Source organism: Ochotona princeps, chromosome 2 (genome assembly GCF_030435755.1).
Source record: "Ochotona princeps isolate mOchPri1 chromosome 2, mOchPri1.hap1, whole genome shotgun sequence".
NCBI classification, from domain to species: domain Eukaryota; kingdom Metazoa; phylum Chordata; class Mammalia; order Lagomorpha; family Ochotonidae; genus Ochotona; species Ochotona princeps.
In genome coordinates, this window is record NC_080833.1 from 92,849,263 (window position 1) to 92,874,229 (window position 24,967).

Below are 24,967 nucleotides of genomic sequence, written 5' to 3' on the forward strand. Positions count from 1 at the left end.
TTCTCTCTTCACGCCTCATCCACGCACCCTTCCCGAGTTCCGGACTCAGCTGGAGCTGGACTCCGGCAAGTTGCAAGAGATAAGAGATTTAGAACAGCAAAATGAGAAGTGTAACAACTGAGGGTGAACATGTAGGTATGAACATGGGACCACTGCCTCACTGTGAGCAAACCTTTAGGAAAATCCCCCCGGAGGCTAAGGCTGCTGTCTCTGCCTGGATGCAGATGGGGAACTGAGCTCTGTGGAGGGGTCCAGGTCAGAGTGCATGGGGAACATCTGCAACAGGGACTGCCCTCTGCCAGCCCCAGTCACCTGCTGCCCCATCTCCCCAGCAACACAGACACCCACGCCACCGGAGTTGTCTGGCTTCACTTGGTGAAATGAAGCCCAACCTGCAACTCCACACCCTATTCAGGTAAGCTGAAATCATTGGTGATATTCTTGGTGCACACTCCTAATATGTGCTAGTTACTTTCCCAAACTGACTTCTTCAAGGTCAACAACTGGGTTCTTCAGCTGTTGAACCCCATTTTTGTTCAAGTCACTACTCAACCTGGTTTCACATATTCACAATGTCATAAAAGAGAAACAAAATAAAACCACAGGCCCATTTCTTTGGAACACTCTTTAGTTTTCAAACAAGTCTTCTACCTACAAAAATTAAAGCAGGCAGGTAGTACATTGCTCCTGCGAGGGTTCTAATATATAGTCATATCAGACTGAATTTAAGCCATTTGAGGGATGAGCATTTAAGATGCCAGTGGGGTTGCCCACATCCCATGTCAGGATGACTGAGTTTGAATTTTTAACCCTGGCTCCTCCTAAGATTCCTGCTTCCTGCTAATGTACATCCAGGGAAGCAGCAGACAGTAGCTCATGGTCTGTCACCCCTGCTACCAACATGGAAATGGGGTTTGAGTTTCTGCCTTGTCCCAGCCTGGACTATTTTAGAAATGTGGGGAGAGAGCCAGCTGATGGTACAAATCTCTTTGTCACCCTGCCTTTCAAGTAAAAAAATTCACACCTAGATCTTTATACAAATACATGTCATTTGAGTCACCCTTTCATACCCAAGAACACTTGTGGGTCAGGAGCCAAGGCCAAGGCTTGACTCTGAGGACCCAGCCTGCTGAAGGTCTGACCCGGTCCTCCCTGTGGTCCTCTTGGACATCTTCCAGGCGTCTCTGGTCACCAGATGCTCTCTCCTGCTTCAGGACAGGGCTCTGCTCCTGCCCCCACAGAGGCTCTCCCACCTTCCTTCACATCCCCTCCTGGATGCTGCCCTCAAGGCCACTGTCCTGGTCAAGGAGGTCACCTATCTGACAACGGGACATTTCTGAGGGGCACTTCAGCCATGTCTCCTCCTCTCCACCTTCCACTGGGAAGGTGGGCCTCTTGGAGATTCACCAGCTGTTTGATGAAAGAAAAATGCCACCTGGTGAATGACCATAAAGCTTCAGTCAGGAGACCCAAGCGCTGGATCCCCAAATCCCATAAAGGACAACACAGAGACTCTTTTTTCTCTGCCCCTTGTCAGGGCATACCCTGCCTTCTGGGGTTGCTGCTCCTGATGCATGGCCCTGTGGGTTGTCGTTCTAGGTGCCTGGCAGTGCTCAACGCTGCTCTTCTTTGGAGGGGGGAGCTGACTTGAGCGCTCCATTATTAGCACCCATCTTAGGCTGGCACTGGCTGCTGGAGCTTCCCAGAGCCTAGGGAACTTGGCAACCCAGTGGTGAGGACAGAGGGATGTCCATGGGGTATGGGCAGGAAGCTGTGGTGCTTTATGCATGTCTGACTGGGCTGCCAAGGGTGCTGCCAACTGCCAGGACCCCATCAGCTGGTGGCTGTTGAGGAGGGCTGGGGCAAGTGGCCAATCTTGGTCCAACGGTTGGCCTCGGGCTTTCAGACCTGGCTTAGCATTCCATGGCAGCTACAATTTGATTTGAAACTGCCTACTCCCAGAGGGTTTAGTCTAGGAGTGTGGCAATCGTCCACTCTGCCCCTGGCCTTTCTGCATACTAGCAGTAAGTTCCAGGTCAGTCCACTGGAAACCCAGCTGCTGACACTCTACAAGAGCAGCACCAAGTCCATGATTCTGAGATACTGAGACATCCCTGGGGTGAATGAGGGGTTTGCTCAGAGAGTGGGTTTGGGAGAGCCACTGAGTAGCTGCCATGGTTCCTGTAGGACCTATTGGAAACTTTACCTGTCCAAGGCTCTCTGGAATTCCTTGTATGGGCCCTGTATGTGTGGGGGGCGAGCAGGCATGAAGCATGGGTTGGGGCTCACATGGAGGAGATAAGAACAGATTCAGCGTCCTTTCTCTCTGACCTCTTATTTTGGGCCATACCACCCAGATGTGTCTTGCCATCCGTCTGCTCCTGGAATACACGGACACCAGCTATAACGAAAAGACATGCTCTAATGGGGAGAGCAATCCACCTGCATGCTCTGGCCTTTGCCCAGCAATGCTGACTGACACCTAGCAATCACTGGGTGGCCATCTGTTGCTCACCTGTGCAGCTGCTCACACCCTGGAGCAGAGTCTACACTTGCAAGGCGGGGCACTGGGAGGAGTGCTGGGCTTGGCCGTGTTAGTGATTGTGATAAACTCTAGCACTATCCTAGCTTTCGGTGAACCTTTGGCATGCAGGGTCCAGAACCCTCACCAGATTTTATATTAGTTATACGTAGCAGTGTGAGACTCAGAGGTTCAGATTCCACATGCCTTGTCTCAGAGGGCTTGCCCTCAACTCCATGGGAGGGTCCTGGGGAGAGGTTGCACACTGGGGAGGTTTTATTTCAATTGGTTTTCTCAACAGCTCCTGACTATGAACAAAGCCAGTGTTTTGGACATGTTCTTTACCACCTCTCTCCCTCTGGCTCATGCCTTTACGTGTCTGGTGTGCTGGCTGTGACATGGGGCAGGTCTCCTTTTTATATACGCCCCTGCAGACCTTCCTCTCAGGGTCAGGTGCAGGGGCACATGTAAAGGTGACTGCTGGGACGGAGTACCCATAGACAACTACAAGCACAGCAGCCTGAGGGGTGAGTTGGTTTCACCCTGTGGGTGCGGAGGAGCATGGCCTGGGCCTCACCTCACACACTCACTTCGATCAAACAGGGATTTCTTGCTTACAACAAAGCCTCTTTTGTCAAGAGTTGGTAGTTTGAAGCATTAGTCCAACAAGTTATTCAGTCTATGCTCTTTGTGTGCTGTTCCACTCACCACCGTGTGTTCCTCATCAGCTCTGGGTCAGGTCCAGACCTGTCACCTTGAGGATTATGCAACAGTGGCTCAGCTCTGTGACCAGGGAGGAGGGACCAGTATAGATCCATGTGCTGGACCATGTGGCCCAAAGATCAGGCCCATTTGGCCCTGAACACTCTGGATCGCCCTGAGTTCTTAAGAACCTCTGTGGGCACTGTCAGCCCTGCGTGAAGGTGCATGGCCCAGGAGTGTGCTTGGTGCTGCTTGCTGGAGCAGGTCTCAGGATGAAGCGAGTTGAGACACAGTGAGGTTGGGTTCAGATACCAAGTAAAGGAGTTAGAACTTCCAGTGTCAGGGGAAGGATTGGAGCTGGCCTCAAAATTTTTTTTTAAGATTTTATTATTATTGGAAAGCCAGATATACAGAGAGGAGGAGAGACAGAGAGGAAGATCTTCCATCCGATGATTCACTCCCCAAGTGAGCCGCAACGGCCAGTGCGCGCCGATCCGAAGCTGGGAACCTGGAACCTCCTCCGGGTCTCCCACACGGGTGCAGAGTCCCAAAGCTTTGGGCTGTCCTCGACTGCATTCCCAGGCCACAAGCACAGAGCTGGATGGGAAGTGGAGCTGCCGGGATGAGAACCGACGCCCATATGAATCCCGGGGCCCTCAAGGCGAGGACTTTAGCCGCTAGGCCACGCCGCCGGGCCCTGGCCTCAAATTCTTTGCTGCTTCACCTCCTCCTGTTTCCCACAATCACTTTTGCTAAGTCGCTCTGTGAAGTCTGGGTGCTTTGCACGCTGCCCTGGCATGGTCTCAGCTCCTTTTCCTGGTGGACATTCCTGCTCGGTGTGTAATGCCAGGCAAGCAGGCAGCCTCACTGTGAATATGGAGAGTGTTTGTGCAGACAGGTGCAACAGGGCCTACGTGGGGTAGGGTGAGTGGAGAAGAGTTGAAAAGGGACAGAGGCAGGTTGTGTCCTGGCCTGTCTTCATACCTAGTCCTGGGCTGTGAGAAAGTTATTGAACAAGTGTGACACTCAGGCTCTGTCTGAGAGGTGATAGCCAGGACCAGATCATGTTGCAGGTTGGGATGGGTTTGGAGCCTGCACCTGCAGAGCACCCAGCTGTTAGCATCTTCCAGATGACCCATCATTTGAGGTGTGGTGTGAGGTATCTGTGATGAAGAGTGAACTCCACAGGGTTGAGGTCCTGCTCACAGCCCTATGTCCCGGCTGTTGTTGGATCTTGCTGGGCTGTTCCTAAACAGGTGCTACAGAAAGCCCAGTGGGACCATAGACCCTGAGTTCTGCTTTTTTTTTTTTTTTTTTTTTTCTGCCCTGCAGTCCCTGCCAAAGATCGCTGCCTACATGAAGTCCAGCCGCTTCCTCCCGAGACTTGTATATCCTAAGCTGGCCAGCTGGATTGGAAAATAAGGAAGTGTAATGTCAAAGATAGGATTGGCTTTGGGGAGCTCATGCCCCCAGCCCTGCCTCAGCCTTCTCAGTCCTCTCCCTCCACTCCCTCCTCCCAGCCTGCTGCCCCTTGTCCTCTAAGCCAGCCCCTCCCATAGAGTCGTGGACAGCCTCAGCTCTGCCCTCTTCCTCAGCTATGGCTCCCTGGACTCTTATTCCTGCACTGAGGCCAATACTGTGGCTCCCGTCTTCTGCCATGAGGGGCCTGAGTGGCCCTGAACTCCCAAATGCCAGAGAGGTCTCTGGGCCTGTGCTGGCCCTGCTGCTGAGTGAGATCTCCCTGGCACTTCGTGCTCCCCAGGAAGCCTGAACCTCAGCCTGGGCCTTTCCTCTTCCCTGGGAGCTCTGGTTCAGTACTGACCATGCTGGAGTTAGGGGGTCATGATTTGTTACTCAAACGTATGGCTTTGAAAATCAAGCATATGTAATACCTAAAGAAATGAATGCACTGTGTTGTATTAATGTTATATTTACAAAACTGATGAGTTAATACAAAAGCCAAACAACCCAATTCTTAATGGGTGAATGACTTGAACTGACTTGTTCCTGAGATGGTACACATATGGCAAAAGGGCACCCGAAAAAGTATACTACATCACTACTTAGAGCAAGGCAAGGCAGAGCTTAGACTGAGGTATTGCGTCACACTCATGTTGCTGGCTGGGACAAAAAGCAGGACAGAGGGAGTGCTGGTGGGAAAAGGAGGAACTGGAACCCTGTAGTTCTGTTAGTGTGAACAGAAAATGGCCCTGCCATTGTGTCAGTCAGCACTGTTCTTTCTCAAAAAGTAGTATTGGAGCAATTCCATTTCCGCAAAAACACACACACCCACACACACAAAGGCAAGTTCTTGAGGTTTGTTTTTTTTTTTTTTTTTTTTAAGACATATGTTATTTTTATTGGAAAGGCAGATTTACAGAGAGGAAAGACAAAGATCTTCTATCCACTGGTTCATTCCCCAAATGGCTGCAACAGCCAGAACCAAGCTTATCCACAGCCAGGAGCTTCTTTTGGGTCTCCCATATGAGTACAGTGTCTCAAGGCTTTCCCCAGGCCATAAGCAGGCAGCTGGATAGGAAATGAAGCAGTTGGGAGACCAACAAGCACCCATATGGGATTCCAGCACAGCAGGGTGAAGATTAATCAATTGAGCCATTGCACCAGACCCTTGATGGCTTTGTGTACAACCATACAAGCACCACTTCCGACATGATGGGAGCTTCCAGTTGTCTCCTAGCAGAGGAAGTGATAAGGACAGTGTATACACACTCAGGAGCAGGCTCTACTGCTCAGCCCTCAACAAAGAAACTCTGAGCATGACACAGCCTGGGTGACCTGCGAGGACACAGGCTCAGTGATGTCCATGTCATGGCTACAACTTAATGGTTCGACTGACAGGATGGAATTGGAGAAACCAAAGTCACAGAGACAGGAAATGGAATAGCGTCTGCCAGGGTCAAGACTGGGGTTGGGAAGTGTTGGTTTAATGCCGCCACCTACAGTTTCACAGGGAGAGAGTTATGGAGCTGGATGGGTATGATGGCAACAATGCATTATGAACATACCTGGAACCACTTGCTGTGAAAATTGGCAAGGTGGCACATTTTATGTGTTAGCACGACCATAACAGTGAACATGGTGGCTGCCTGAAGCTCTTTCAAAATGTCAAAATGAAAAAATACATTTATTTTGGTGCAAAACTGTTTGACATTAATATATATTCTAAACATTTTTAAAATTACTCTTCTGAAGATCTTTAGCATGCAGGGATTCACAATTCTTGTGAACCCAAATTAACTTATCTTTTAATTCTATTTTCCATGACTTTTTTGAAATCACCATACAAGTCTTGATTATCAAATGCAAATTAGAAAGGGTGTGTGGAGATTACATTGTGACACATTGGATTAAGCTGCCCCCTTGAAGCATGAGCATCCCTTATCAGTTCACTTGTTTGAGTTCCCACAGCTCCCCTTACATCCAATTCCCTGCTAAAGCACCTGGGAAAGCAACCAGAATATTTTCAGAGTACTTGGGCCCTGCCACCCACATGGGAGACACGGACAGAGCTATGTGCTCCTGGATTAGGTTTGCTTCAGCCCCAACTAAGGTGGTCACTGGGGCCAGTGACAAAGGGGATAGGACTTTTCTCTATCTGTTCCTCTGTGCCACCCTGCCTACCAAATAAATAAATAAATTTTTAAAACAAATTCAGAGCCCAGCATGATGTCTCAGTAGCTACATTCTTGCCTTGCACACGCCAGGATCCCATATGGGTGCTGGATCCCATATGTGGCCTGGGAAAGCAGTAGAGGATGGCCCAAAGATTTGGGATCCAGCATCTGTGTGGGAGACCTAGAAGAAGCTCCTGACTGCTGGTCTTGGATAGGGTCAGCTCTACCTTTTGTGGCTGCTTGGGGAATGAACCAGTGGAGGGAAGATCTTTCTCTCTTTATCTCCTTATCTTTGTAAACATGTCTTTTCAATTTAAAAAAATCTTTAAAAAATAAAAGAAATTTTTAAGTTGATTGTTGGAAGAATTAGGGACTTGCCAGATGGAAAAGTCCAGGCAGAATGTAACACAAAGTGAAAAGGCCAAAATTAGGAATGACAGAGTGTGTTCCTAGTTTGTTTGTTTGATTGTACTGCCTTTGTTTCAGGAAGAATTTAAGGTAATTTATGTTCCAGTCTTTTCATACTGGAGTGGTTAGAGATGATACTCAAAGATGGCAGGAAGTATATTATCAAGAGTTTTGTAATTGATGCTTGAATATGAATTTTATATAATGGAAAACGAACCCAAGAGGACTGATAATCAGATTTGTTGTGAATTTCCTGTATATTGAATGAATGAAGATAGAAATTGAAGATTAACATGTACATTTACATGATTTCATTTTTGTAAAAGGCAAAAGTGCATTTATGTGTGTTTATATATACTTGTATATACAAAGGAAAATGTTTCAAAGGATATACTTTAACTTGTTCACAGTGATAACCTCTGGGGAATGGGATTAGAGGGAAGGGGATTTATGTGGCTGTCTATATACTGGGTGGGACATTGTGCTTTTATTTCTGTATTTGAATTTTTAATAAATATGTATTATTTATAATAAAAAAATAAAAGAAATTTAAAAGAGGATAACTTTTAAAAATATTGTTGTAAGTTTGAAGCCTAAGAAGTGATTACCTAAGATAAAATAATAATCAGAACAATTCCACCTTTAAGCAAAAAGATCTGTAAATGAAGTCAATCTCAAATATAGACAATTTTATCAAAATTATCAACGATGAAAACATACATTTAAAAATCTTGGATACAAGTGTTCAAACCTATGGACTTCAAATTAAGGACCCACAAGAGATATCTCATGGGACTAGGACTGATCTGAGGCCCCAGTTGGAAACTGTTTGGTGTCTCAGGTGCCAGCATTCCTTCTCTGGGAATGGCTGCCTGCATTGGTGGCTCTTGCCTTGGTTTGCCATCTCTGCTGCTCATCACAATTTCTGTGCTTACCGGGACCCCTGAGGAATCAGTAGGAAGAAATGAAGCTCAAAGAGGTCCCAGACAGCAGCTTGTAGAAGATCATTGGTCCTTCTTTGCTGTCACAGTCTCCATGGAGACTCCAGGGAGTCCATCGGTCTCAAATGTTGCTAGAAGGAGTAGCCTCAGGCCCTTATCCAGGCAGGTCTCCTCACACAGGGCACTCAGCAGTGTGTCTGTGGTTGGCAGGTGCAGGGTTCAAACAGGGTAGGAGGGAGGCTCTGTGTGCAGGTCACAGATGATGTTCCAGTGCGATCTTCAGAGCTCCTTGGAGCACATGTGACCCAGTTGTTATTTCTGTGACAGAGGACAGGGTTTTGTTTTCACTCCTGTGCCCTCCCCTTTTCCTCTGTGTGAGGGATGGCTTCAGGCATGATGGGATGTGCCAAGATGAGTGTAGGCTGAGACTACAGGTGGCTGGAGAATGCAGGCCCAGTAGACAGGACAGGATGAGGGCAGCACCCAATTGCCAGGAGCATAGCCTGGACCCCTACCCCATTGCTCATCGTGTCACTCAAGTTCAAGGTGTTTGGTAGCAGCCAAACCTGATTCATCTCAGATTTGGGCATTTGAGGCTGTGTTCCCATAGGGAGGCAGCCTGGATTCTGTTTCTTGTCCCCAGCCTCGAGGTCTCCCATGATATGTGCATTTTCAGTCCTTCTGTTCAGCTTTGGTTGAGGCCCAGATTGTAGTCTTGGAGATTAAGGAAGAGTTGGCTGTGGGAGGTAAACAGGAGACAGCTGAGGACTACCTGGAAAAGATGAGAAACAGAAATTCCAGAATTCTCCTGTAGACTGCTTCCTTCTGTCTTTGTCTTCCTTTCATCAGAGACATTAAGGCAGGATATAAAAACATGCTAATTGGGAAAATGGAAAAAGAACTTGCAAGCTTAAAAACAACACAAAGCAAGACACAAAGTCCTTCAGGTTTTTCAACACATCCAAACACTTGGAACCAAACACATTTCCCAATATTGTAAGCAAGAAAATCCACAAAGGTGATCTGCAGAGACCAACAATGAGTAGGCAGGAAATGCTGCATCTCAGGAAGAAGGCCACCTCCACTACAAACTGTGGCTGATTCTCCAGGAACTATGAGAAACACTTCAACACCTCAGGGATTCCCTTCAAGTGTTCTGGCCTCAGCTTCTCCTGAGGTGGAAAACAGCTGTGAGCATGCTCAGACACCAGCTCCCTGCCAGGAGGCATCCTGCCCTATGTTGAATCTGTCCCCATGCATGTCCTAACAGCTCCTATGGCTCCAAGCCAAGGGTGCTAGCAGCTCCTGACCCTGGACTCTGACATCCAGCAGAAGCAAACAGTAAGCTCAGAGAAGGAAGTCAACAGCGCAGCCTAGCTGTGGGGTTGGGAGAGGAAAGAATGGGACACACGTCTGAGTGGTTCTAGGGGTGCAAAGGAGAATCTGAGGCTGGAGGGAGGAGGAAGAGGGATGCAGGCTCTTTGCTGATCACGAAGCTTCTAAAAAACTCTCCATGGAGACAGCACTGTGGGAACGGATGGCTGAAATTTCCATCTGCATCCGGTATTTTCCTTTCTTTTCTCCTAGACTGAGTCTGTGCATTGTAAGAATGGACAGGTGGAGAGAGGGACCTTGGTAGAGGTCAGAAGTAGAGAGAACTTTGAACACCTGACTTTATTTTCTTTGAAGATATATTTCATTATTCATCTGAAAGAGAGTCGATGGCCTTTTGGACTGCCACAGGTGCAGACACCTGGGCAGCGTGACTCCTGGGATTAGGCCCCAGACCCACCCCCCGCCAACCTGTGTTCCTTTTGGACTGGCACAGGTGTGGACAGCTGGGTAGCATGACTCCCTCGGGGAGGGAGGCCCTGGGCAGTCCGGGTGCCAGTGGCACTGGGATAAACTGTCAGGCTGCCTGGCAGTGCACTCTGGAACTTGGTGATGTAGACTTATATTTGGTCTGGGGGATGGAATAGGTGGGGGCAAGCAGGGACCTGAGGGTTCATATCTAGATGAGGAATGACTTCTGAGGAACTTCAATGGACAAGGCCACTGTAGTTACAGGGCTGGATCACAGAACCCATCAGAGACAGTCGGAACAGGGAATGGGTGATGTGAGGGTGGCCGTGACACTAACCAGCACAGGAGTGAATTAGGTCTGGGGGCAGAATCTGCAGGGGAGTATGTGGGTTCACATGTAGAACAACAATCTCCATTGGTACATGCAAGATCTGTGGCTGGGAATAGGCCTGGTTGGGGAGCTAAGGGGACATCCTGGCTGGGTTGGGATTCCCACTGGTGAGTGTGAGAATTAGAATGGCGGTAGTAGGCTGGGTTGGATATGAATGCAATCTCCCTCAGCATGGGTGGGGACTGGGTCTGGGGAGTGCCAGATTGGGCTAGACTCCAGTACCCACTGGTACTCGTGAGAGCCAGGGTGGGTATAGAACGGACTGGGTCAGGTTTCATCTCTCATTGAACCACATGAGGACTATAGCTGGATGTGGACCAGGTGTGGCTGGGCTGCAACACCAAAAAGGAAGAACTGGATTGGGTAGGGACCAACTGGGTAAGGACACTGTTCCTACCAGAACAAGAGGTGCACAAAGTCAACCTGGGCCAAGGATCCACCAGAGTGCACAAGATCTGCCACATGGAGGTGACTGATAGAGGAGCTTGGGGAAATCCTTTGTCAGGACACAGTTCCTGCAGGTGAACACTAGAACCAAGGCAAAGAACAGCCCAAACCAAGCCAAGTTACAGTACCGGCCAGCATACATGTGGGTCAGGTTGCAAGGGTGGGCCAGGTTGGACCAGTTCATAACATCTACTGGCAGATGTGAGAACCAGGGTGGGTTGTAGGAGGGGCCGTTTTGAGCTGCAACCAACCAGTTGACATTTGGGCCATAACAGGGGGGCTGGCTGCACTGAGCTAGGCTGCAGCACCAACCAGCAGGAGCTGGAACTAGAGGCAGGCTGGACTTAGCCAGGCTGAAGCACCTGCTGGTCGATGCTGAGGTGAAGCAAGCAAAGGCAGTCAGGGGGTGGTAGGTGCAGGGACTGTGAGCTCTGGGATTTGGAAGTGGGTTTGGCAGGGACCAGGTTGTCTGGCTTGGGTCCTTGGGCCTGCATGTATAGTGGGTGACGAGTCTGTGAGTTCCTGAGGTTGGGGGATTGCTAGGGCCCAGGTAGCCTGGCCCAGGTCTGTGAGTCTGCCTGCACGGTGGGTGCCGGGCCATGAACCCCTGGGACAGGGGGATCCAGCAGGGTCTGGTCTCTAGACTTGGGTTCTTGGGCCCACCTGTGAGAACTGGTCTTCCTTAGTGGAAAAGACAGAGTATTGGATGGCTGGCCCAGATCCACATAGAGGATATAGCAGCCCATTGCTGCCTTCAGAAGACATCTATTATCATAGTAGAGGAAAGAGAACAGAACAGATTGCACAATTAACCCAGCCCAACGATGACAGCAAATATTTAGGCAAATGGAGACTCTAAGGTCAATTATGTCAACCAATAGACATTGAAAGTGTTCCCTCATCCTTGGATCGGCGAGATTGACATTTCAGAGCTATTGAAACCACCTGGGCAGAACCTTCAGAGTACGCCACATCAGGACCCTGGGTCAATACTGGATGGCTGTTCTCCATCCCTGGGTGTGGGCAGTTGGGAAGCTGGGTGTGGCTTCTCCCCTGGTTGCTTCTTATCACCAGATATAGAAAAAGAAATGGGAAACTTGGGAACAATGATCATACCCACTTTTCCCTGACTATCCAGTCTTCCCACCCTGATCAACTATGTAAGGATCATCTAAAATAAAAAATTTTTTAAAAGTTTACACACACATACACAAAGAAAAAAAAAGAAAAGAAAGCAGAATTACAAAAAAGGGGGGGGGGAATAGATGCTGTTTAATAATTCAGATGGCCAAAAACAGCCAAGGCTGTGCCAGGTGGAAGCCAGGAGTTGTAACTTCATTGGGGTCCATGTGTGTAGCAGGGAACATCAACTGCTGCTTTTCCGGGTACATTATTCGGAGTTGGATAATAAATGGAGCATCTGAGACTTGAATCCACACACACATGGTATAATGGCAATGAAGATAACGGCTGAGCCCTCTGTGTGACACAATGCTGGCCAGAACATATGACTTCACTCTTTAGATAATGAATGCTCAAGGCTGGAGCACTGATTCGATCTTAAGAATGGTGGGAACTGACTCCGAGGTTTCACCGATGCAGTCTGGGGTTAGGCAGTCACTGGTGGTAGCACAGTGACCCACGTAGAGCCTCATGGAGCTCATATGAGAAACAGGAGCCATGCAGATGTGAAATTAAGAGTCCTGACCCTGAGTCCAAACCAGCCCAGCTTCTGTGGGGCAACAGAAATTCTCCAAGTCAGGACTGCATCAGAGTCCTACCTACTGATGAGAGCCATCCACAACCTGGTTCTCCAAAATGCAGATCCTCTTCTCTTCTGTCTCCCTACCTGCAGGCCACACAGCAGAGACTTTCAGCATCCCACCCCAGCCAGGCCCCTGCCCACTCACACAGGTTGTGTTTGCGGATGAGATAGCTTAGGTTGGTAATGCTCTGTGTGATCTTAGTGACTCTCATCATTCAAATAGGCCAGCTGAAAGAGTAAAGAAGAAAGTAATTCACCTGGGCTCCCAGGTGCCCAGCACCCCTGCCCTGAGCAAGGGCATACAGGAGTCCTGGCACCCTTTGTGCCTGGTCCAGGGCAGGCCCTAGAGACACTGTACAAAGAATGAGTGGCAGGCCCAGCACAGTGGCCTAGTGGCTAGAGTCCTCTCCTTGAACATGCCAGGATCCCATATGGGTGCCAGTTCTAATCCCGGCAGTTCTGCTTCCCATCCAGCTCCCTGCTTGTGGCCTGGGAAAGCCGTCAAGGACGGCCCAAAGCCTTGAGACCCTACACCCACGTGGGAGACCTGGAGGAAGTTCCTGACTCCTGGCTTCAGATCGATGCAGCACCGGCTGTTGCAGTCACTTGGGGAATAAATCCTCAGACGGAAAATCCTCCTCTCTGTATATCTGCCTTTCCAATAAAAATAAATGAGTCTTTTTTTTTAAAAAAAAAAAAAAAGAAAAACGAAAAATGAATGGCCACAATATGCAGCACCATCGAAAATCAACACAGACAACCAAGAACACCACTATCTGGGAAGGGTGCACTCATGTTAAATCTCTAATCCAGGGAAGGGAAATGCAAGCAGAGAAACCTTGTACATCGATCCTCAGCCATCCCATCTCCTGCACAAATGTTGGGAAAGTCCAAACCCAATTGATTTTCTCACTCAACCACTGGCTTCAGTCATAGTTCGGAACTGAGGAGAGGACCAAGGGAAACAAAACCTCCAGTGTGCAGCTTCTTCCCTGGGATCCTCCCAAGGAGTCAAGGGCAAGAATCCTAAGACAGGGCATGTGGGATATGAACCCCTCATCTTACATTCAAGGCCAAGAGAACAGAATGGTTGTAAGGGCTCTGAAACCTATTTGCCAAAAGCTCAAAAGAAGTGTGGGGAAATTTAGGAAGAACCCAACCCCATCACAGACACAGCACAGTGCCTAGTGCCCTTGTGTTGGGAGGTCATACTGACCCTATGCATTAGGGCAGAGGTCAGTGCAGGCAGGTGCATTACCATCCCCCACAGTGTACTTCTTGTCCTCATAGCTGGTACCTGTGTATGAACTAGCTGGGGGAGGGAAGAATGGCAGGGGCACAGGCTAAAGGCAAAGTGACCAGAATCTGTCCTTATCTCCTCTAGATGAACCCACCAAATCAACACCACAAACACTGCCACCACCCACTCCTCACCCCACACATGTAGGTGTGCTCTGGGGAGCTGCTGTGAGGCCAAGGCTTCCTCTGGGTTCCACAGAAATGAGTCGTAAGAATCCCCCCAGCTAAGTCTGATGTGATGGCTCAACTGGCTAACCCTCTGTCTGCAAACTCCAGCAACCCATATAGGTGGCCATGTGTGTCCTGGCTGTTCCATTTCCCATCCAACTCTCTGTTTATGTCCTGGGAAAGCAGCAAAGGATGTCTCCAAGCCTGAGGATACTACATCCACATGGGAGACCTGGAGGGGGCTCAGCTCCAACCACTGCGGAGTTGGTTCATTTGGGGAAATGAACCAGCAGAGGGAAGATCTCTGCTTTTTCCTCCTCAATGTAAATCAGCCTTTCCAATAAAAACAAAATCTTAAAACAAAATTCCCCCAGCTGCTCAGTGCTGCTCTCACCAGCCCTGTGAGAGGACCCCTCACTCACCCCATGGTTTCCCCAGCTGCTCAGTGCTGCTCCCACCAGCCCTGTGAGAGGGCCCCTCACTCACCCCATGGCTCTCCCAGTAGCTCAGTGTCACGGGGTGCTGCTGCTGGTGCTGCAGGCTCAGCAAGCTGGCCTCAGTGGGAGTGGCTTGGGTGTCACCTGGGTACTCAGTGGGAGCAGGTCACAACTCCCCCACCTCAGTCTCCCTCAAGGCCACTGTACTGGTCAAGGAGGTCACCTATCTGACAACAGGACATTTCTGAGGGGCACCTCAGCCATGCCTCCTCTGTGTAAGGTGGGCCTCTTGGAGATTCACCAGCTGCTTGATGAAAGAAAAACACCACCCGGTGAATGACCATAAGGCTTCAGTCAGGAGACCCAAGGGCTGGTTCCCCAAATCCCTTAAGGGACAACACACAGCCCCTACTTTCTTCCTTCCATCCTGTGTCAGATCAGGCAGACCTTTGCCTTCTGGGGTTGCTGTTCCTGATGCATGGCTCTGTGGGTTGTCGGCCTAGGAGCCTGGCAGTGCCCAACGCTGCTCTTCTTATGGGCGCTGATTTGAACACTCCATTACTGGTACCCCACTTAGGCGCTGGCAGCTGGAGCTTCCCAGAGCCCAGGGAACTTGTCAGCCCAGGGGGTGAGGACAGAGGGATGCCTGCGGGGGAGGGGCAGGGAGCTGTGGCACTGTCTGCAGGCCTCGTTGGGCTGCCAAGGGCACTGCCAACTCCCGGGACCTCAGCAGAGGGTGGGCGCTCGGGAAGACTGGGGAAACGGAGAGTCGGAGCGCCCCGACCTCGCTTGGGGAACACTGGGGTCCAGGACGAGCAGCAGCTTTCCGCTCCCAGGAATGGGGAGCAGAGTGCTGCCTGTCTGAGGAACTGTGTGCAGCCAGAGAAACCTGAGAGGGGCGGAAGGAGCCAGAGGGGAGAGGCCAGCTGGGAGGGGAGGGGCGGGGGCGGGACCCTGCCTCATCCAGGACCCGGATGAAGCCCCAGGCAGCCCTCTGAGCCCTCAGCACCAGCCACACCAGCGGGAGGAGCAGGAGCGACTCCAAAACCAGCACCAACCAGCAGCACCATGCCCATGACGCTGGGTTACTGGGACATCCGCGGGGTGAGTGAGGGGTCGGTTTGGAGGGCTGGCGGGGGCAGCGCTGAGCAGCTGGGGCTATTTTGATGCTGCTACTGTGGAAACTGGAGAAAGCCTTGGTCTTGCAGAAGCTGTGTGTGTGTGTGTGTGTGTGTGTGTGAGAGAGAGAGAGAGAGAGAGAGAGAGAGAGAGAGAGAGAGAGAGAGAGAGAGAGAGAGAAGTGGAGTGGGGATTAGCTGTAGTACCTGGTTCTCTGGAGTTGAAGAGGTCAGCATGAGGGAACTATCTCTGATCTTCGCCCCCTTTGATCCCCCAGCTGGCTCACACCGTCCGCCTGCTCCTGGAATACACGGACACCAGCTATGAGGAAAAGATATACTCCATGGGGGACGGTAATGCTCCTACCTGCTCTACCTCTGCGGGGCAAACGTGACTGACATTTGAGCCTGCCCCTACTCTGGTCCCTTGAGGGTGCAGATAGGTTCCCCATTCGGAGTTCTAGGTGGTTTGGGAGGGCAAGAAAACTGCTGGGAACCCAGGTTCAGATTGGGTAAGATTCTTTGCTTGGCTTCCCAACAATTTTTTCAAGAGGTATGTCAGGTCTAAAGCATGTATACACATTCTTTTCCCCAGACCTTGAGTGTGAAACTGAGGGGTTCAAATCCCACATGCCTTGTCTCGGGGCAGGGGGTCTTGCCCCTGACTCCCTGGGAGGGTCCCAGGAAAGAGGCTGCGCACTGGGGAGGTTTTGTTTCACTTGGTCTTCTCCACAGCTCCCGACTATGACCGAAGCCAGTGGCTGAGTGAGAAATTCAAGCTGGGCCTGGACTTCCCCAACGTACGTGCAGGGGCTGGGAACCATAGGGGGAGTGCAAGGTGTCTCTTCCTCCACATCTTTCCCAAGGTTAAAGATTTCAGCACCAGGATCTTGTGCTCAGCTACTGTCATTCCTGGTTCTCTATAAGGCTTTTCCATTGGGCTTACTCATTCCTTGTATGGAGTATATATTTGGGGCCTGCCATGGACCAGGCACAGAGAGTGCCAGGGCTCCTGTGTGCCCTGATCCGGGCAGGGGATGCTGGGCACATGGGAGTGCAGCTGACTTCCCTCCTCCCTTCCCAGCTGCCCTACCTGATTGACGGCACTCACAAGATCACCCAGAGCAATGCCATCCTGCGCTACCTTGGCCGCAAGCACAACCTGTGTGAGTGGGGCTGGCTGAGGGCGTGGGGCTGTGGTTGTGCCCTGGGTCTGGCTGGGTGGGATGCTGAGGGTGTCTGCTGTGTGTGGGCTGCAGGTGGGGAGACGGAAGAGGAGAAGATTCGCGTGGACATTTTGGAGAATCAGGCTATGGACAACCGCTGGCAACTTGGCAGTATCTGCTACAGCCCTGACTTTGTGAGTGCCCCACTGGACAGGACACGGCAGTTTCAATGAGTAATTAACCTCTTGTGTTCGTATCTACACTGCTCCTGAACCACCCAGGAGCACTGATTCTTCAAACAATTTCATATGTTATCAATACATTGATTCTGTGGTCTTTTAAATCTTTGAAATCTACGAATTGATTTCCAAACTCTTAGCTATATACCAAATGTCTTTGTTCTAAGACAGGATATTTTCTTCTGAATCATTTTTGAGCTACATTATGGTCATCTTTACCACCTGGTTCCAACGTATGCCAGTAGTTGGATGCAGAGTCCCAGTGCATAAATTATCACAGTTCAAGAAGGGAACATCTTCAAGCATGTGCCCTATTTCCCAGGGCTCTTTCTGTGTTCCCACAGGGATAAGCAGATTTCCTCAATAGGAAGCCCAGTGTCAGCCCGAGGCCCTAGGTTCCTTTCCCTCCATCATTTCATATCACATTCTCATCCTTTGTGATCTGTGCACATCCCTGTCACACTCAGGGAAGATGGCTGCCTCCCCGGCCAGCAGGGTCATGTGCAGCCCTGGGCAGGCAGACCCTCTCCCCAAAGTTGTGTCTGTGGGTGCTGACAGCCATTTGTTCCTTCAGGAGAAGCTGAAGCCTGACTACCTGAAGGGCCTCCCAGACAAGCTGATGCTGTACTCCCAGTTCCTGGGGAAGCGGCCCTGGTTTGCAGGGGACAAGGTGAGGTGAGAGAAGAAGTGAGGGAGGCAGGAGCAGGGGGCATGGTCGGTCTCCCCCTGTGCTGAGCTCCCTCCTCCTGGCTTCTGCAGATCACCATTGCCGATTTCCACGCTTATGATGTCTTGGATGGGAACTGTATATTCGCTCCTGGTTGCCTGGATGCGTTCCCAAACCTGAAGGATTTCATGGCTCGATTTGAGGTAACTTCTCAACCCTTCTCTTCCCTCCTCTCCCCTCTTCTGGTTCATTTAAGCTCTCTGAGTCCTAGAGTTGAGCTGCAGACCAACCCCTGCACCTGCTGTGTCCAATGTATCTGCACAAGTTGTCTCTTCCACTTGATTCAATGGGAGATTGAATCAATAGTGGGAAGGCCATTTGTCAGGCTCCCAGAGCCAGTCACAGCTGTCAGGGCTCCCAAGAACATCTGATGTGTATGGGCAGTGTTGGGATTCAATGAATCTAAGTGAGACTCCAAGGTGAATGAGTGAGTGAGATGATTTTATTGTCTAGTCCAGGGGGCAACTTTTTGCCATAAGCAAGAAGCACCCTGAATAAAATAATTGTGGGGTTTTTATAGTAAGAGCATCAAAAGCTTCGTGATAGTGAGCAAGTACATGATTGGGGCTAGCAGTGACACAAAACAGAAAGCATGCAACAGGAATTTATAACTTATAGGCTTGGGGGTCCTGATCATATCTCTTCAATGCAGATAGTAATAAAATAGCGTGCCTCGAAGGTAGCTGTCTCCCGAAAATCAAAAAACTCCAAGATTCTCCCTATCTCCTGCCTGCCTCCAGGTCTTTCAGGAAACAAGAGCTTAGGTCCTAACAGGATGCAGGTGTCTCTTTGGAGATTCCAGATTTCCAGGAGTACAGTCACTTTTACAATTACCCCTTACAGGACAGCAGTCAGGCTTCTCTGAATCTTGTGCTACCAGGAGCAGCCTCAGGCCTTTGTCCTGACTCCCACCCATGGAGACTGTAGGAGAGGCCTGCATTTGTAGCGGGCATCAGGGGGGTGAGATGTGTTAGAATCAAACTGCAGTGTCAGAGACACAGACACTCCAGGTACTTGATCTTGAATTGAACTAATGAGATCCTCATGTGGAAGCACTGAGCCCCCAGATGTGTTGGTGCTGGATCTCAGTGGCCACAGGCGGCCCCTGGTGCAGGTTCTTGTCATGAAGAGTTGGTGGTGAAAACTTCCTTTCACTCTGTTTCCTCATTCCTGTGTCACACATCTTCTCGCTGTGATATGAGGCAGGTTGTTGATGTTTAATTTTATGTACCTGCAAATGTGGCTTCACACTGGAACTGAGGCCGTTTTGAGAATGCAGGCACAGCGGGTCGGGGGAGGGTAACACAGCGTGCATCTGAGGAGCACAGCATAGGCCTCACCTCTCAGGGTTACATCGTCACCAAGGGACATCTTGTTTGCCACAAAAGCTTTTATCACAGATATGAGTGTTTGAGGTATTAGACCAACAGATTGTTCATTCTGTGATCAATGTCCTGTTCCCCTCCCATGGAGAGATGTGCCTGCTCAGCTCATTCTCATCAGCTCTGGGTGAGGAACAGGACCGAAGCCTTGGGGATTATGCATCAGTTGCTGAGCTCTGTGTGCCTGGGATAGGGACCAGATAAAATCTGTGTGCTGGACTGTGCAGCCCCCCAGACCAAGCCTGTTAGACTCAGAGCACCTTGGGTCCCCCTGAATTCTTGAGACCCCTGTGGACACTGTCAGGCCTGACGTGCAGGTGCATGGCCCAGGAGTATGTTCAGTACTGCTCACTGTGGCAGGTCTCAGGATAAGGGGAGTTGAAATGCAGTAAGGTTAGGCTCAGATACCAAGTGGAAGAATTAGAACTTCCTGTGTCAGGGGGAGGATTGGCACCTGGCCTCGCTTTGCTTTGCTGATTCACCTCCTCCTGTTTCCCACAGTGAGGGCTTGCTGAGTCACTGGGTGAGGTCTGGGTGGCTCTGCTAGCTGCCCTGGCATGATCTCAGCCCCTTAGTCCTGGTTGACATCTCTGCTGTGTGTGCAATGCCAGGAGGGGTCAGTCTCATTGTGAATAAGGGAGTGTGCAGACAGGAGTGCCAGGGCCTTTGTGGATAGGGCAGAGAGGAGAACATTTTGGAGAGGGACAGCGGCAGCATGTGTCATACTCTGCCTGCTCAGTCTTTGAGAAAGTTCATGATGTGTGTATCAGACACTGTCTGGTGCAAAGCTGTGACCATCAGGCTCCCGTTGAGACATGGTAGCCAAGAGTGGATCATGTTGGGGTGGAATGGCCTCTGAACCAGCATGGACATTGTGCTTGGCTATATAGTACCCAGCTTTTGTGTCTCCCTGCTGATCCATCCTTAGAGGTATGGAGAGAGGTGTCTGTGATGAAGCGTGAACTCCGCAGGGCTGTGGTCCTATGGAGATGTCAGTGCAGCCACCACAGCCCCGTGCAATGGCCGCTGTTGGTCCCGCTGGGCTGTGCCTACACTGGGGCTGTGGGAACTTCAGGGCAACCACAGACCCTGAGCTCTGCTCCTGTTTCTGCCCCTGCAGGGCCTGCCGAAGATCGCTGCCTACATGAAGTCCAGCCACTTCCTCCGAGTGCCTATGTATTTAAAGCTGGCCTCCTGGACAGGAAAATAAGGCTCTGTGATGAGGTGGGAGGGTTGTCGGGAGCTCAGCCCTGCCTCAGCCTTCTCAGTTCTCTCCCTCCACTGTCTCCTCCTCCTCCCCAGCCTCTTGCCCCTGTCCTCTAAGCCAGCCCTTCCTGTAGACACCTTGGCCAGCCTCAACTCTGCCCTCTTCTTCATCCACAGCCCCTGTGCTGCTCCTCCTGCACTAAGGCCAACCCCATGGCCCTGTCTCTGCCGTGAGGGACCCTGAATGTCCCTGAGTTCCCCAGATGCCAGAGAGGTCCCTGGGCCTGTGCTGCCCCTGTTCTGCAGCAAGATTTCTCCCGGGCACTGCCTGTTCCCCAGGAAGCCTGAATCTCAGCCTGGCCTGTCTTCTTCCCCGGGGAGTCCTGACTTGGCACAGGTCTTGCTGAAGTTTGGGGATTTTCTTTTTTCTGTTGCCACAACAGCGTCTAGCAGAGCAGGATGCTGTGTGGGTGTATGGTCAGCTGAGGTTCCATGGTGTCATTTCTCAGTGCTGTCCATGTTGCTCTGTTCTTCACTTTGGGTCCCTTCTTCTGCCTGATTCCTCATTCCTGCAGCATGGTACCAAGGCTGAAGCACCCCTGCAGCTGGGTCCTGGTTCTATAAACTGCTGGGCTATTGGGAAGAGGTGGCTGTCCATGGGTACACCCCTGCTGAGACCCTTCCCCAGATGGCCTTCCTGTTATGCATATTCATTGTCTATTTTTTCAGATTGTTTTATAATAAAAAAAAATCCCACTGTATTGTAATTGTTGTTTTACCTATGTTTTTCACACCAAATGAATCTTGAATCCTAAAGGAGAGAATCCCTCCATGTCTTCCCTGTGACATGTGTCAGGGTGCCTGTCATATAGTAGATGTCCAGGAAGTTTGGAAATGTGGAAGAATTTCCAGTGCTAGTGTGTTTGTTTATGATAAATGCTTGGGGGAAAAATGAGACAGGCATACTTACACATTTACATACGTACCAGACCCTAACCCCTCCTGCACGTACGTTGGGGAAGTCCAGGCCCAGCTTCAATTTCTCACTCAGCCATGGGCCTTGGTCACAGTTGGGAGCTGTGGAGAAGACCAAGTGAAACAAAACCTCCCAATGTGCAGCTTCTTCCCTGGGACCCCCCAGGAAGTCAGGGGCAAGACCCCAAGGCAGGGCATCTGGTAGCTGACGAGATTGGGCACGTTCAGGGTGGTATGGCCATAGACGGCATCTGGTATCTGAACCCTCATCTCACATTTAAAGTCTGAGGAACAGAATGATGTACGGGCTCTGAACCTTGCATGCTAAAGGCTCAAAAACATGTGTGAATATCTAAGGAAGTCCCCAACCCACTCACAGACACACCAGTGCCCAAAACTCTCTTGTCGCAACTTGTCTTGGGATGACAACTCCACCACTCAAGGACCAGGGTAGGGGCAGACTCAGATGTCACTCAGCATTAGGGCAGAGGTCAGTGCAGGCAGGTGTATTACAGACCCCATGGAGTGCCTTCTCTCCTCATAGCTGGTGTCTGTGTATTCCAGGAGCAGGCTGATGCCTTGAGCCAGCATAAGGGGATGGGAGGGGGCAGAGGTTAGAGAAAGAACAACCCACTTGGTAATCTCCACAACCACTGCTGTCCCCAACCCCAGGCCGGCTTGGCGAGACCTAGGGAGGCTGAGGAACCACAGCTGCTCAGATCTGCCCCCGCCAGCCCTCCAAGCAGACCCTTTGCTCACCCAGGGAATGTTCCAGTAACCCAGCTTCTTGATGTTGCTGGCTCAGTGGAGCAGCCTCGGGTTTCATCCGGGTCCTCAGGAAGGGCTGGGCCCCTCCCCTTCTACCCCTTCTGCCCCTTCTGCCCCTCTCCCCTCTCAGGGATCTCTTGCTCACGTCTCCTCAGAACCTTTAAAGACAGGGCTCTGCTCCTGCCCCAAAGAGGCTGTCCCACCTGCCTTCACATTCCCTCCTGGACATCGACCTCAAGGCCACTGTCTTGGTCAAGGTGGTCACCTATCTGACAATGGGAAATTTCTGAGGGGCAGCCATGCTGCCTCCTTGCAAGATGCACTTGCTGGAGTTTCACCAGCTGGCTCAAAACACTGTTCGGTGAATGACCATAAGGCTTCAGTCAGATGGTCCAAGGGCTGTTACCCCAAATAACTTAAAGACCAACACAGAGCCTCTTCTTTGTTCCCATTGCCCCATGTTGGGGCATCCTCCACCTTCTGGGGTTCCTAGTGGGCTGGGAGTTAACTTCAGTCTTTCTGCTCCCTGAAGGTTGAGCCCAGCACCACTTTCCTTGGAACTGAGGAGACCTGGGCAGGAGAGGCACAGAGGGGTGGACCCATCAACAGCGCTGCCCCTTCCCTCACTGAGAACTCAAACCAACTTCCAGGCTAGACCTGTGGAGATCAAGAGACTGGGCAGCAGACCCTGAACACTAGCAGCATCGTGTCAACGACACTGCATTACTGGGACATTCACAGGTTGAGCAAGTGGCCTGCCTAGCAGGTGGGTGGCATGAGACCTGCAAGAGGCACAGGATAAGATTCTTGTCCCAGCTGCTCCACTTCCCATCCAACTCTCTGCTTATGTCCTGGGAAAGCAGCAGAAGATGGCCTGAAGCCTTGGGATCCTGCACCAGTGTGGGAGACCCACAAGAACTTATTGGTTTCTGGCTACGCATCACCCAGCTGCAGTCATTGCTGCTACTTGGGAAGTGAACCAGCAGACAAAAGACCTTTCTATCTCTGTCCCTCTGTAAATCTATCTTTCCAATAAAAATCATATATATATATATGAACACTTGAATTCCGCCCTGCTGAGATACTGTTCTGCAGCCACCTTCTTCAAAACACCCGAAATTCCACCTACCTAGTGCTTTTCCTTCATCTAACTCAACTTATTCCAGACTCTTGACTCCCAGAGGAGAGGGAAAGTGAGGTGGTTGGCACAAGCCAGTTCAGCATCGCTCTCATTCTCCTGGCACTCTGCTGGCTTTTGTTATATAGACCCCACCCCTAACTGACTCTGCCACATGTGTGTCTGTGTGCATGCTGTTAGTTAGCCCCGCTCGGGTCTATTTTCCCTTTTTAATAAACCTGCTCTGCTGGTTGAACAGCGTTCTGGGCCAAATTTTCCACCAAGCATCCAAGGCCAAGGACATACTGAAATAGACATAGACTGCCGTCCGGAAAGAATCAAGTGGTTTCTCACACCCGGAGCCGAGAAGCCAACACCATCTAAGAACAATTGAGGCTACACAAATAACATCCTACCCAGAGACCTGCATGGGTCTGCAGCCTCCTCACCAATGTGACAGACATTTAAAAATAAGATTTAAATTAAAAAAAGTAATAATCTTCTCTCGCCAGGAATTTGTCTCTCCTCTCTGTCCTGCTCTGATTGCCTAACAACTCTCCTTCACATCTGTTCCCCTTCCATTGCTACATCTCATGCTGTGGCGTTCAAAACCTGCATGCTCCAGAGCTGCCCTCAAGGACCTCCATGGTCCAGCACTCCTCGGCGGTTTGGCAGGGGCTGTCCATCGCAGACCCCTACACCTTCAAAGGGTTCAGCTGAGCTGCCAGATCCTAGCACCTCCCCTAACTACCTGTGTGCCTGTAACACAGTGACTCTGAGAAAACGAATGAACTCAGATACCATGAGGTAAGACAGGCAAGGAAGGCCAGCTAGGCCCTAATTAGTCCCCCTGAGAGCAGGAAGTGCTGCCTTCTCCACCTGGTGCCTGAGCCCCATCTCACTGTCTCTAACCTATCTCACCTCCAGCCCAGCCCCCAGGCACCAGGCTGGACAACACTCAGCTGTGCTTTGTGCAACTTCTGAGCAGGACAGAGAGGGTCCAGGTTGTGGACAAAGGATTCCAAGAGACTCAGGGCCACCTGCCCCAACAGCCTCAGGGTAACAATCCCCAGAACCTCTCTCTCCCACAGCGAGGCTGTCTCTTCTTAAATCTCCAAGGCAGCAAGTCAGGACTTGAGCCAGAGCTGAGAAGGAGCTGAGAATGGTAGGAAAATGGGATAGAGGAAAGACTCTAGCCTGAAAGCCCAGGACCAATGCCTCAAACTAAAGCCCAGATGGTGACAAACTAGGCTTTTTCCAGACACATTGGTCCTGGGTGACAGACAAGTAGCAATGAGGGGAGCTCAGTCCGTGTCCCACATGTTCCTTCTCCACCTGCTCTCCAAGCCCCCTTCCCCTGTCTGCTGAGCCTGCCAAGTTTTTCTTTCCTTCCCCCCACCTTTTTTTTTGAATGATTTCACTTGAAAAAGAGACTCTTCGGGAGAGATGCAGAGACAGTGAGCTCATCCACCTGCGGGTTCACTGCCCAAATCACTGCAACTGCCTGAGAAAGATCAGTCTAAACCATAAGCTTGGAACTTTTCTCAGGTCTCCTATATGGATATAGAGTCCCACAGACTTCCACTTCTGACCCAACTCCCTGCTAATGGTCTGGGAAAGCAGCAGAGATTGGGACAAAGTCTTTGGATCCGGCATCCACATGGGAGACCCATTGGACTCCTGGCTCCTGAAGCTGACTGCAACAAGTTGCTGGCAGTGTTGCTCAGTTGGTTCTCAAAGATGTCCATCCAC

The 24,967-nt window shown here is 50.6% G+C and overlaps 3 protein-coding genes across 3 annotated transcripts in view; 2 read left to right on the forward strand and 1 right to left on the reverse strand.

The window, feature by feature from the left end:
- Positions 1–5,137, forward strand: part of LOC105941642 (glutathione S-transferase Mu 1-like) — a 127,467-nt gene extending 122,330 nt beyond the window's left edge. Inside the window, exon 8 of the mRNA XM_058660008.1 lies at positions 4,556–5,137. Coding sequence (XP_058515991.1) covers positions 4,556–4,645 — 90 coding nt within the window. The 3' untranslated portion in view covers positions 4,646–5,137. The remainder of the gene's footprint in view (positions 1–4,555) is intronic.
- LOC101522940 (glutathione S-transferase Mu 2) overlaps positions 1–24,967 on the reverse strand; it is a 104,647-nt gene that overhangs the window by 12,023 nt on the left and 67,657 nt on the right. The gene's annotated exons all lie outside the window — the stretch shown is intronic.
- LOC101532277 (glutathione S-transferase Mu 1) lies at positions 15,468–20,426 on the forward strand. The gene is made up of 8 exons (XM_004582154.4): positions 15,468–15,621; positions 15,914–15,989; positions 16,371–16,435; positions 16,720–16,801; positions 16,895–16,995; positions 17,615–17,710; positions 17,800–17,910; positions 20,270–20,426. Exons 1-8 carry the CDS (start codon positions 15,586–15,588, stop codon positions 20,357–20,359), a joined length of 657 nt encoding a protein of 218 aa, XP_004582211.2. The 5' UTR covers positions 15,468–15,585; the 3' UTR covers positions 20,360–20,426.

Bases quoted from the DNA above. Each gene is read 5' to 3' on its own strand.
- LOC101532277 (XM_004582154.4), top strand. From the start codon at position 15,586: ATGCCCATGACGCTGGGTTACTGGGACATCCGCGGG. The intron at 17,711-17,799 runs GTGAGGTGAGAG...TGGCTTCTGCAG, and splicing joins CCTGGTTTGCAGGGGACAAG to ATCACCATTGCCGATTTCCA. The intron at 17,911-20,269 runs GTAACTTCTCAA...CTGCCCCTGCAG, and splicing joins ATTTCATGGCTCGATTTGAG to GGCCTGCCGAAGATCGCTGC.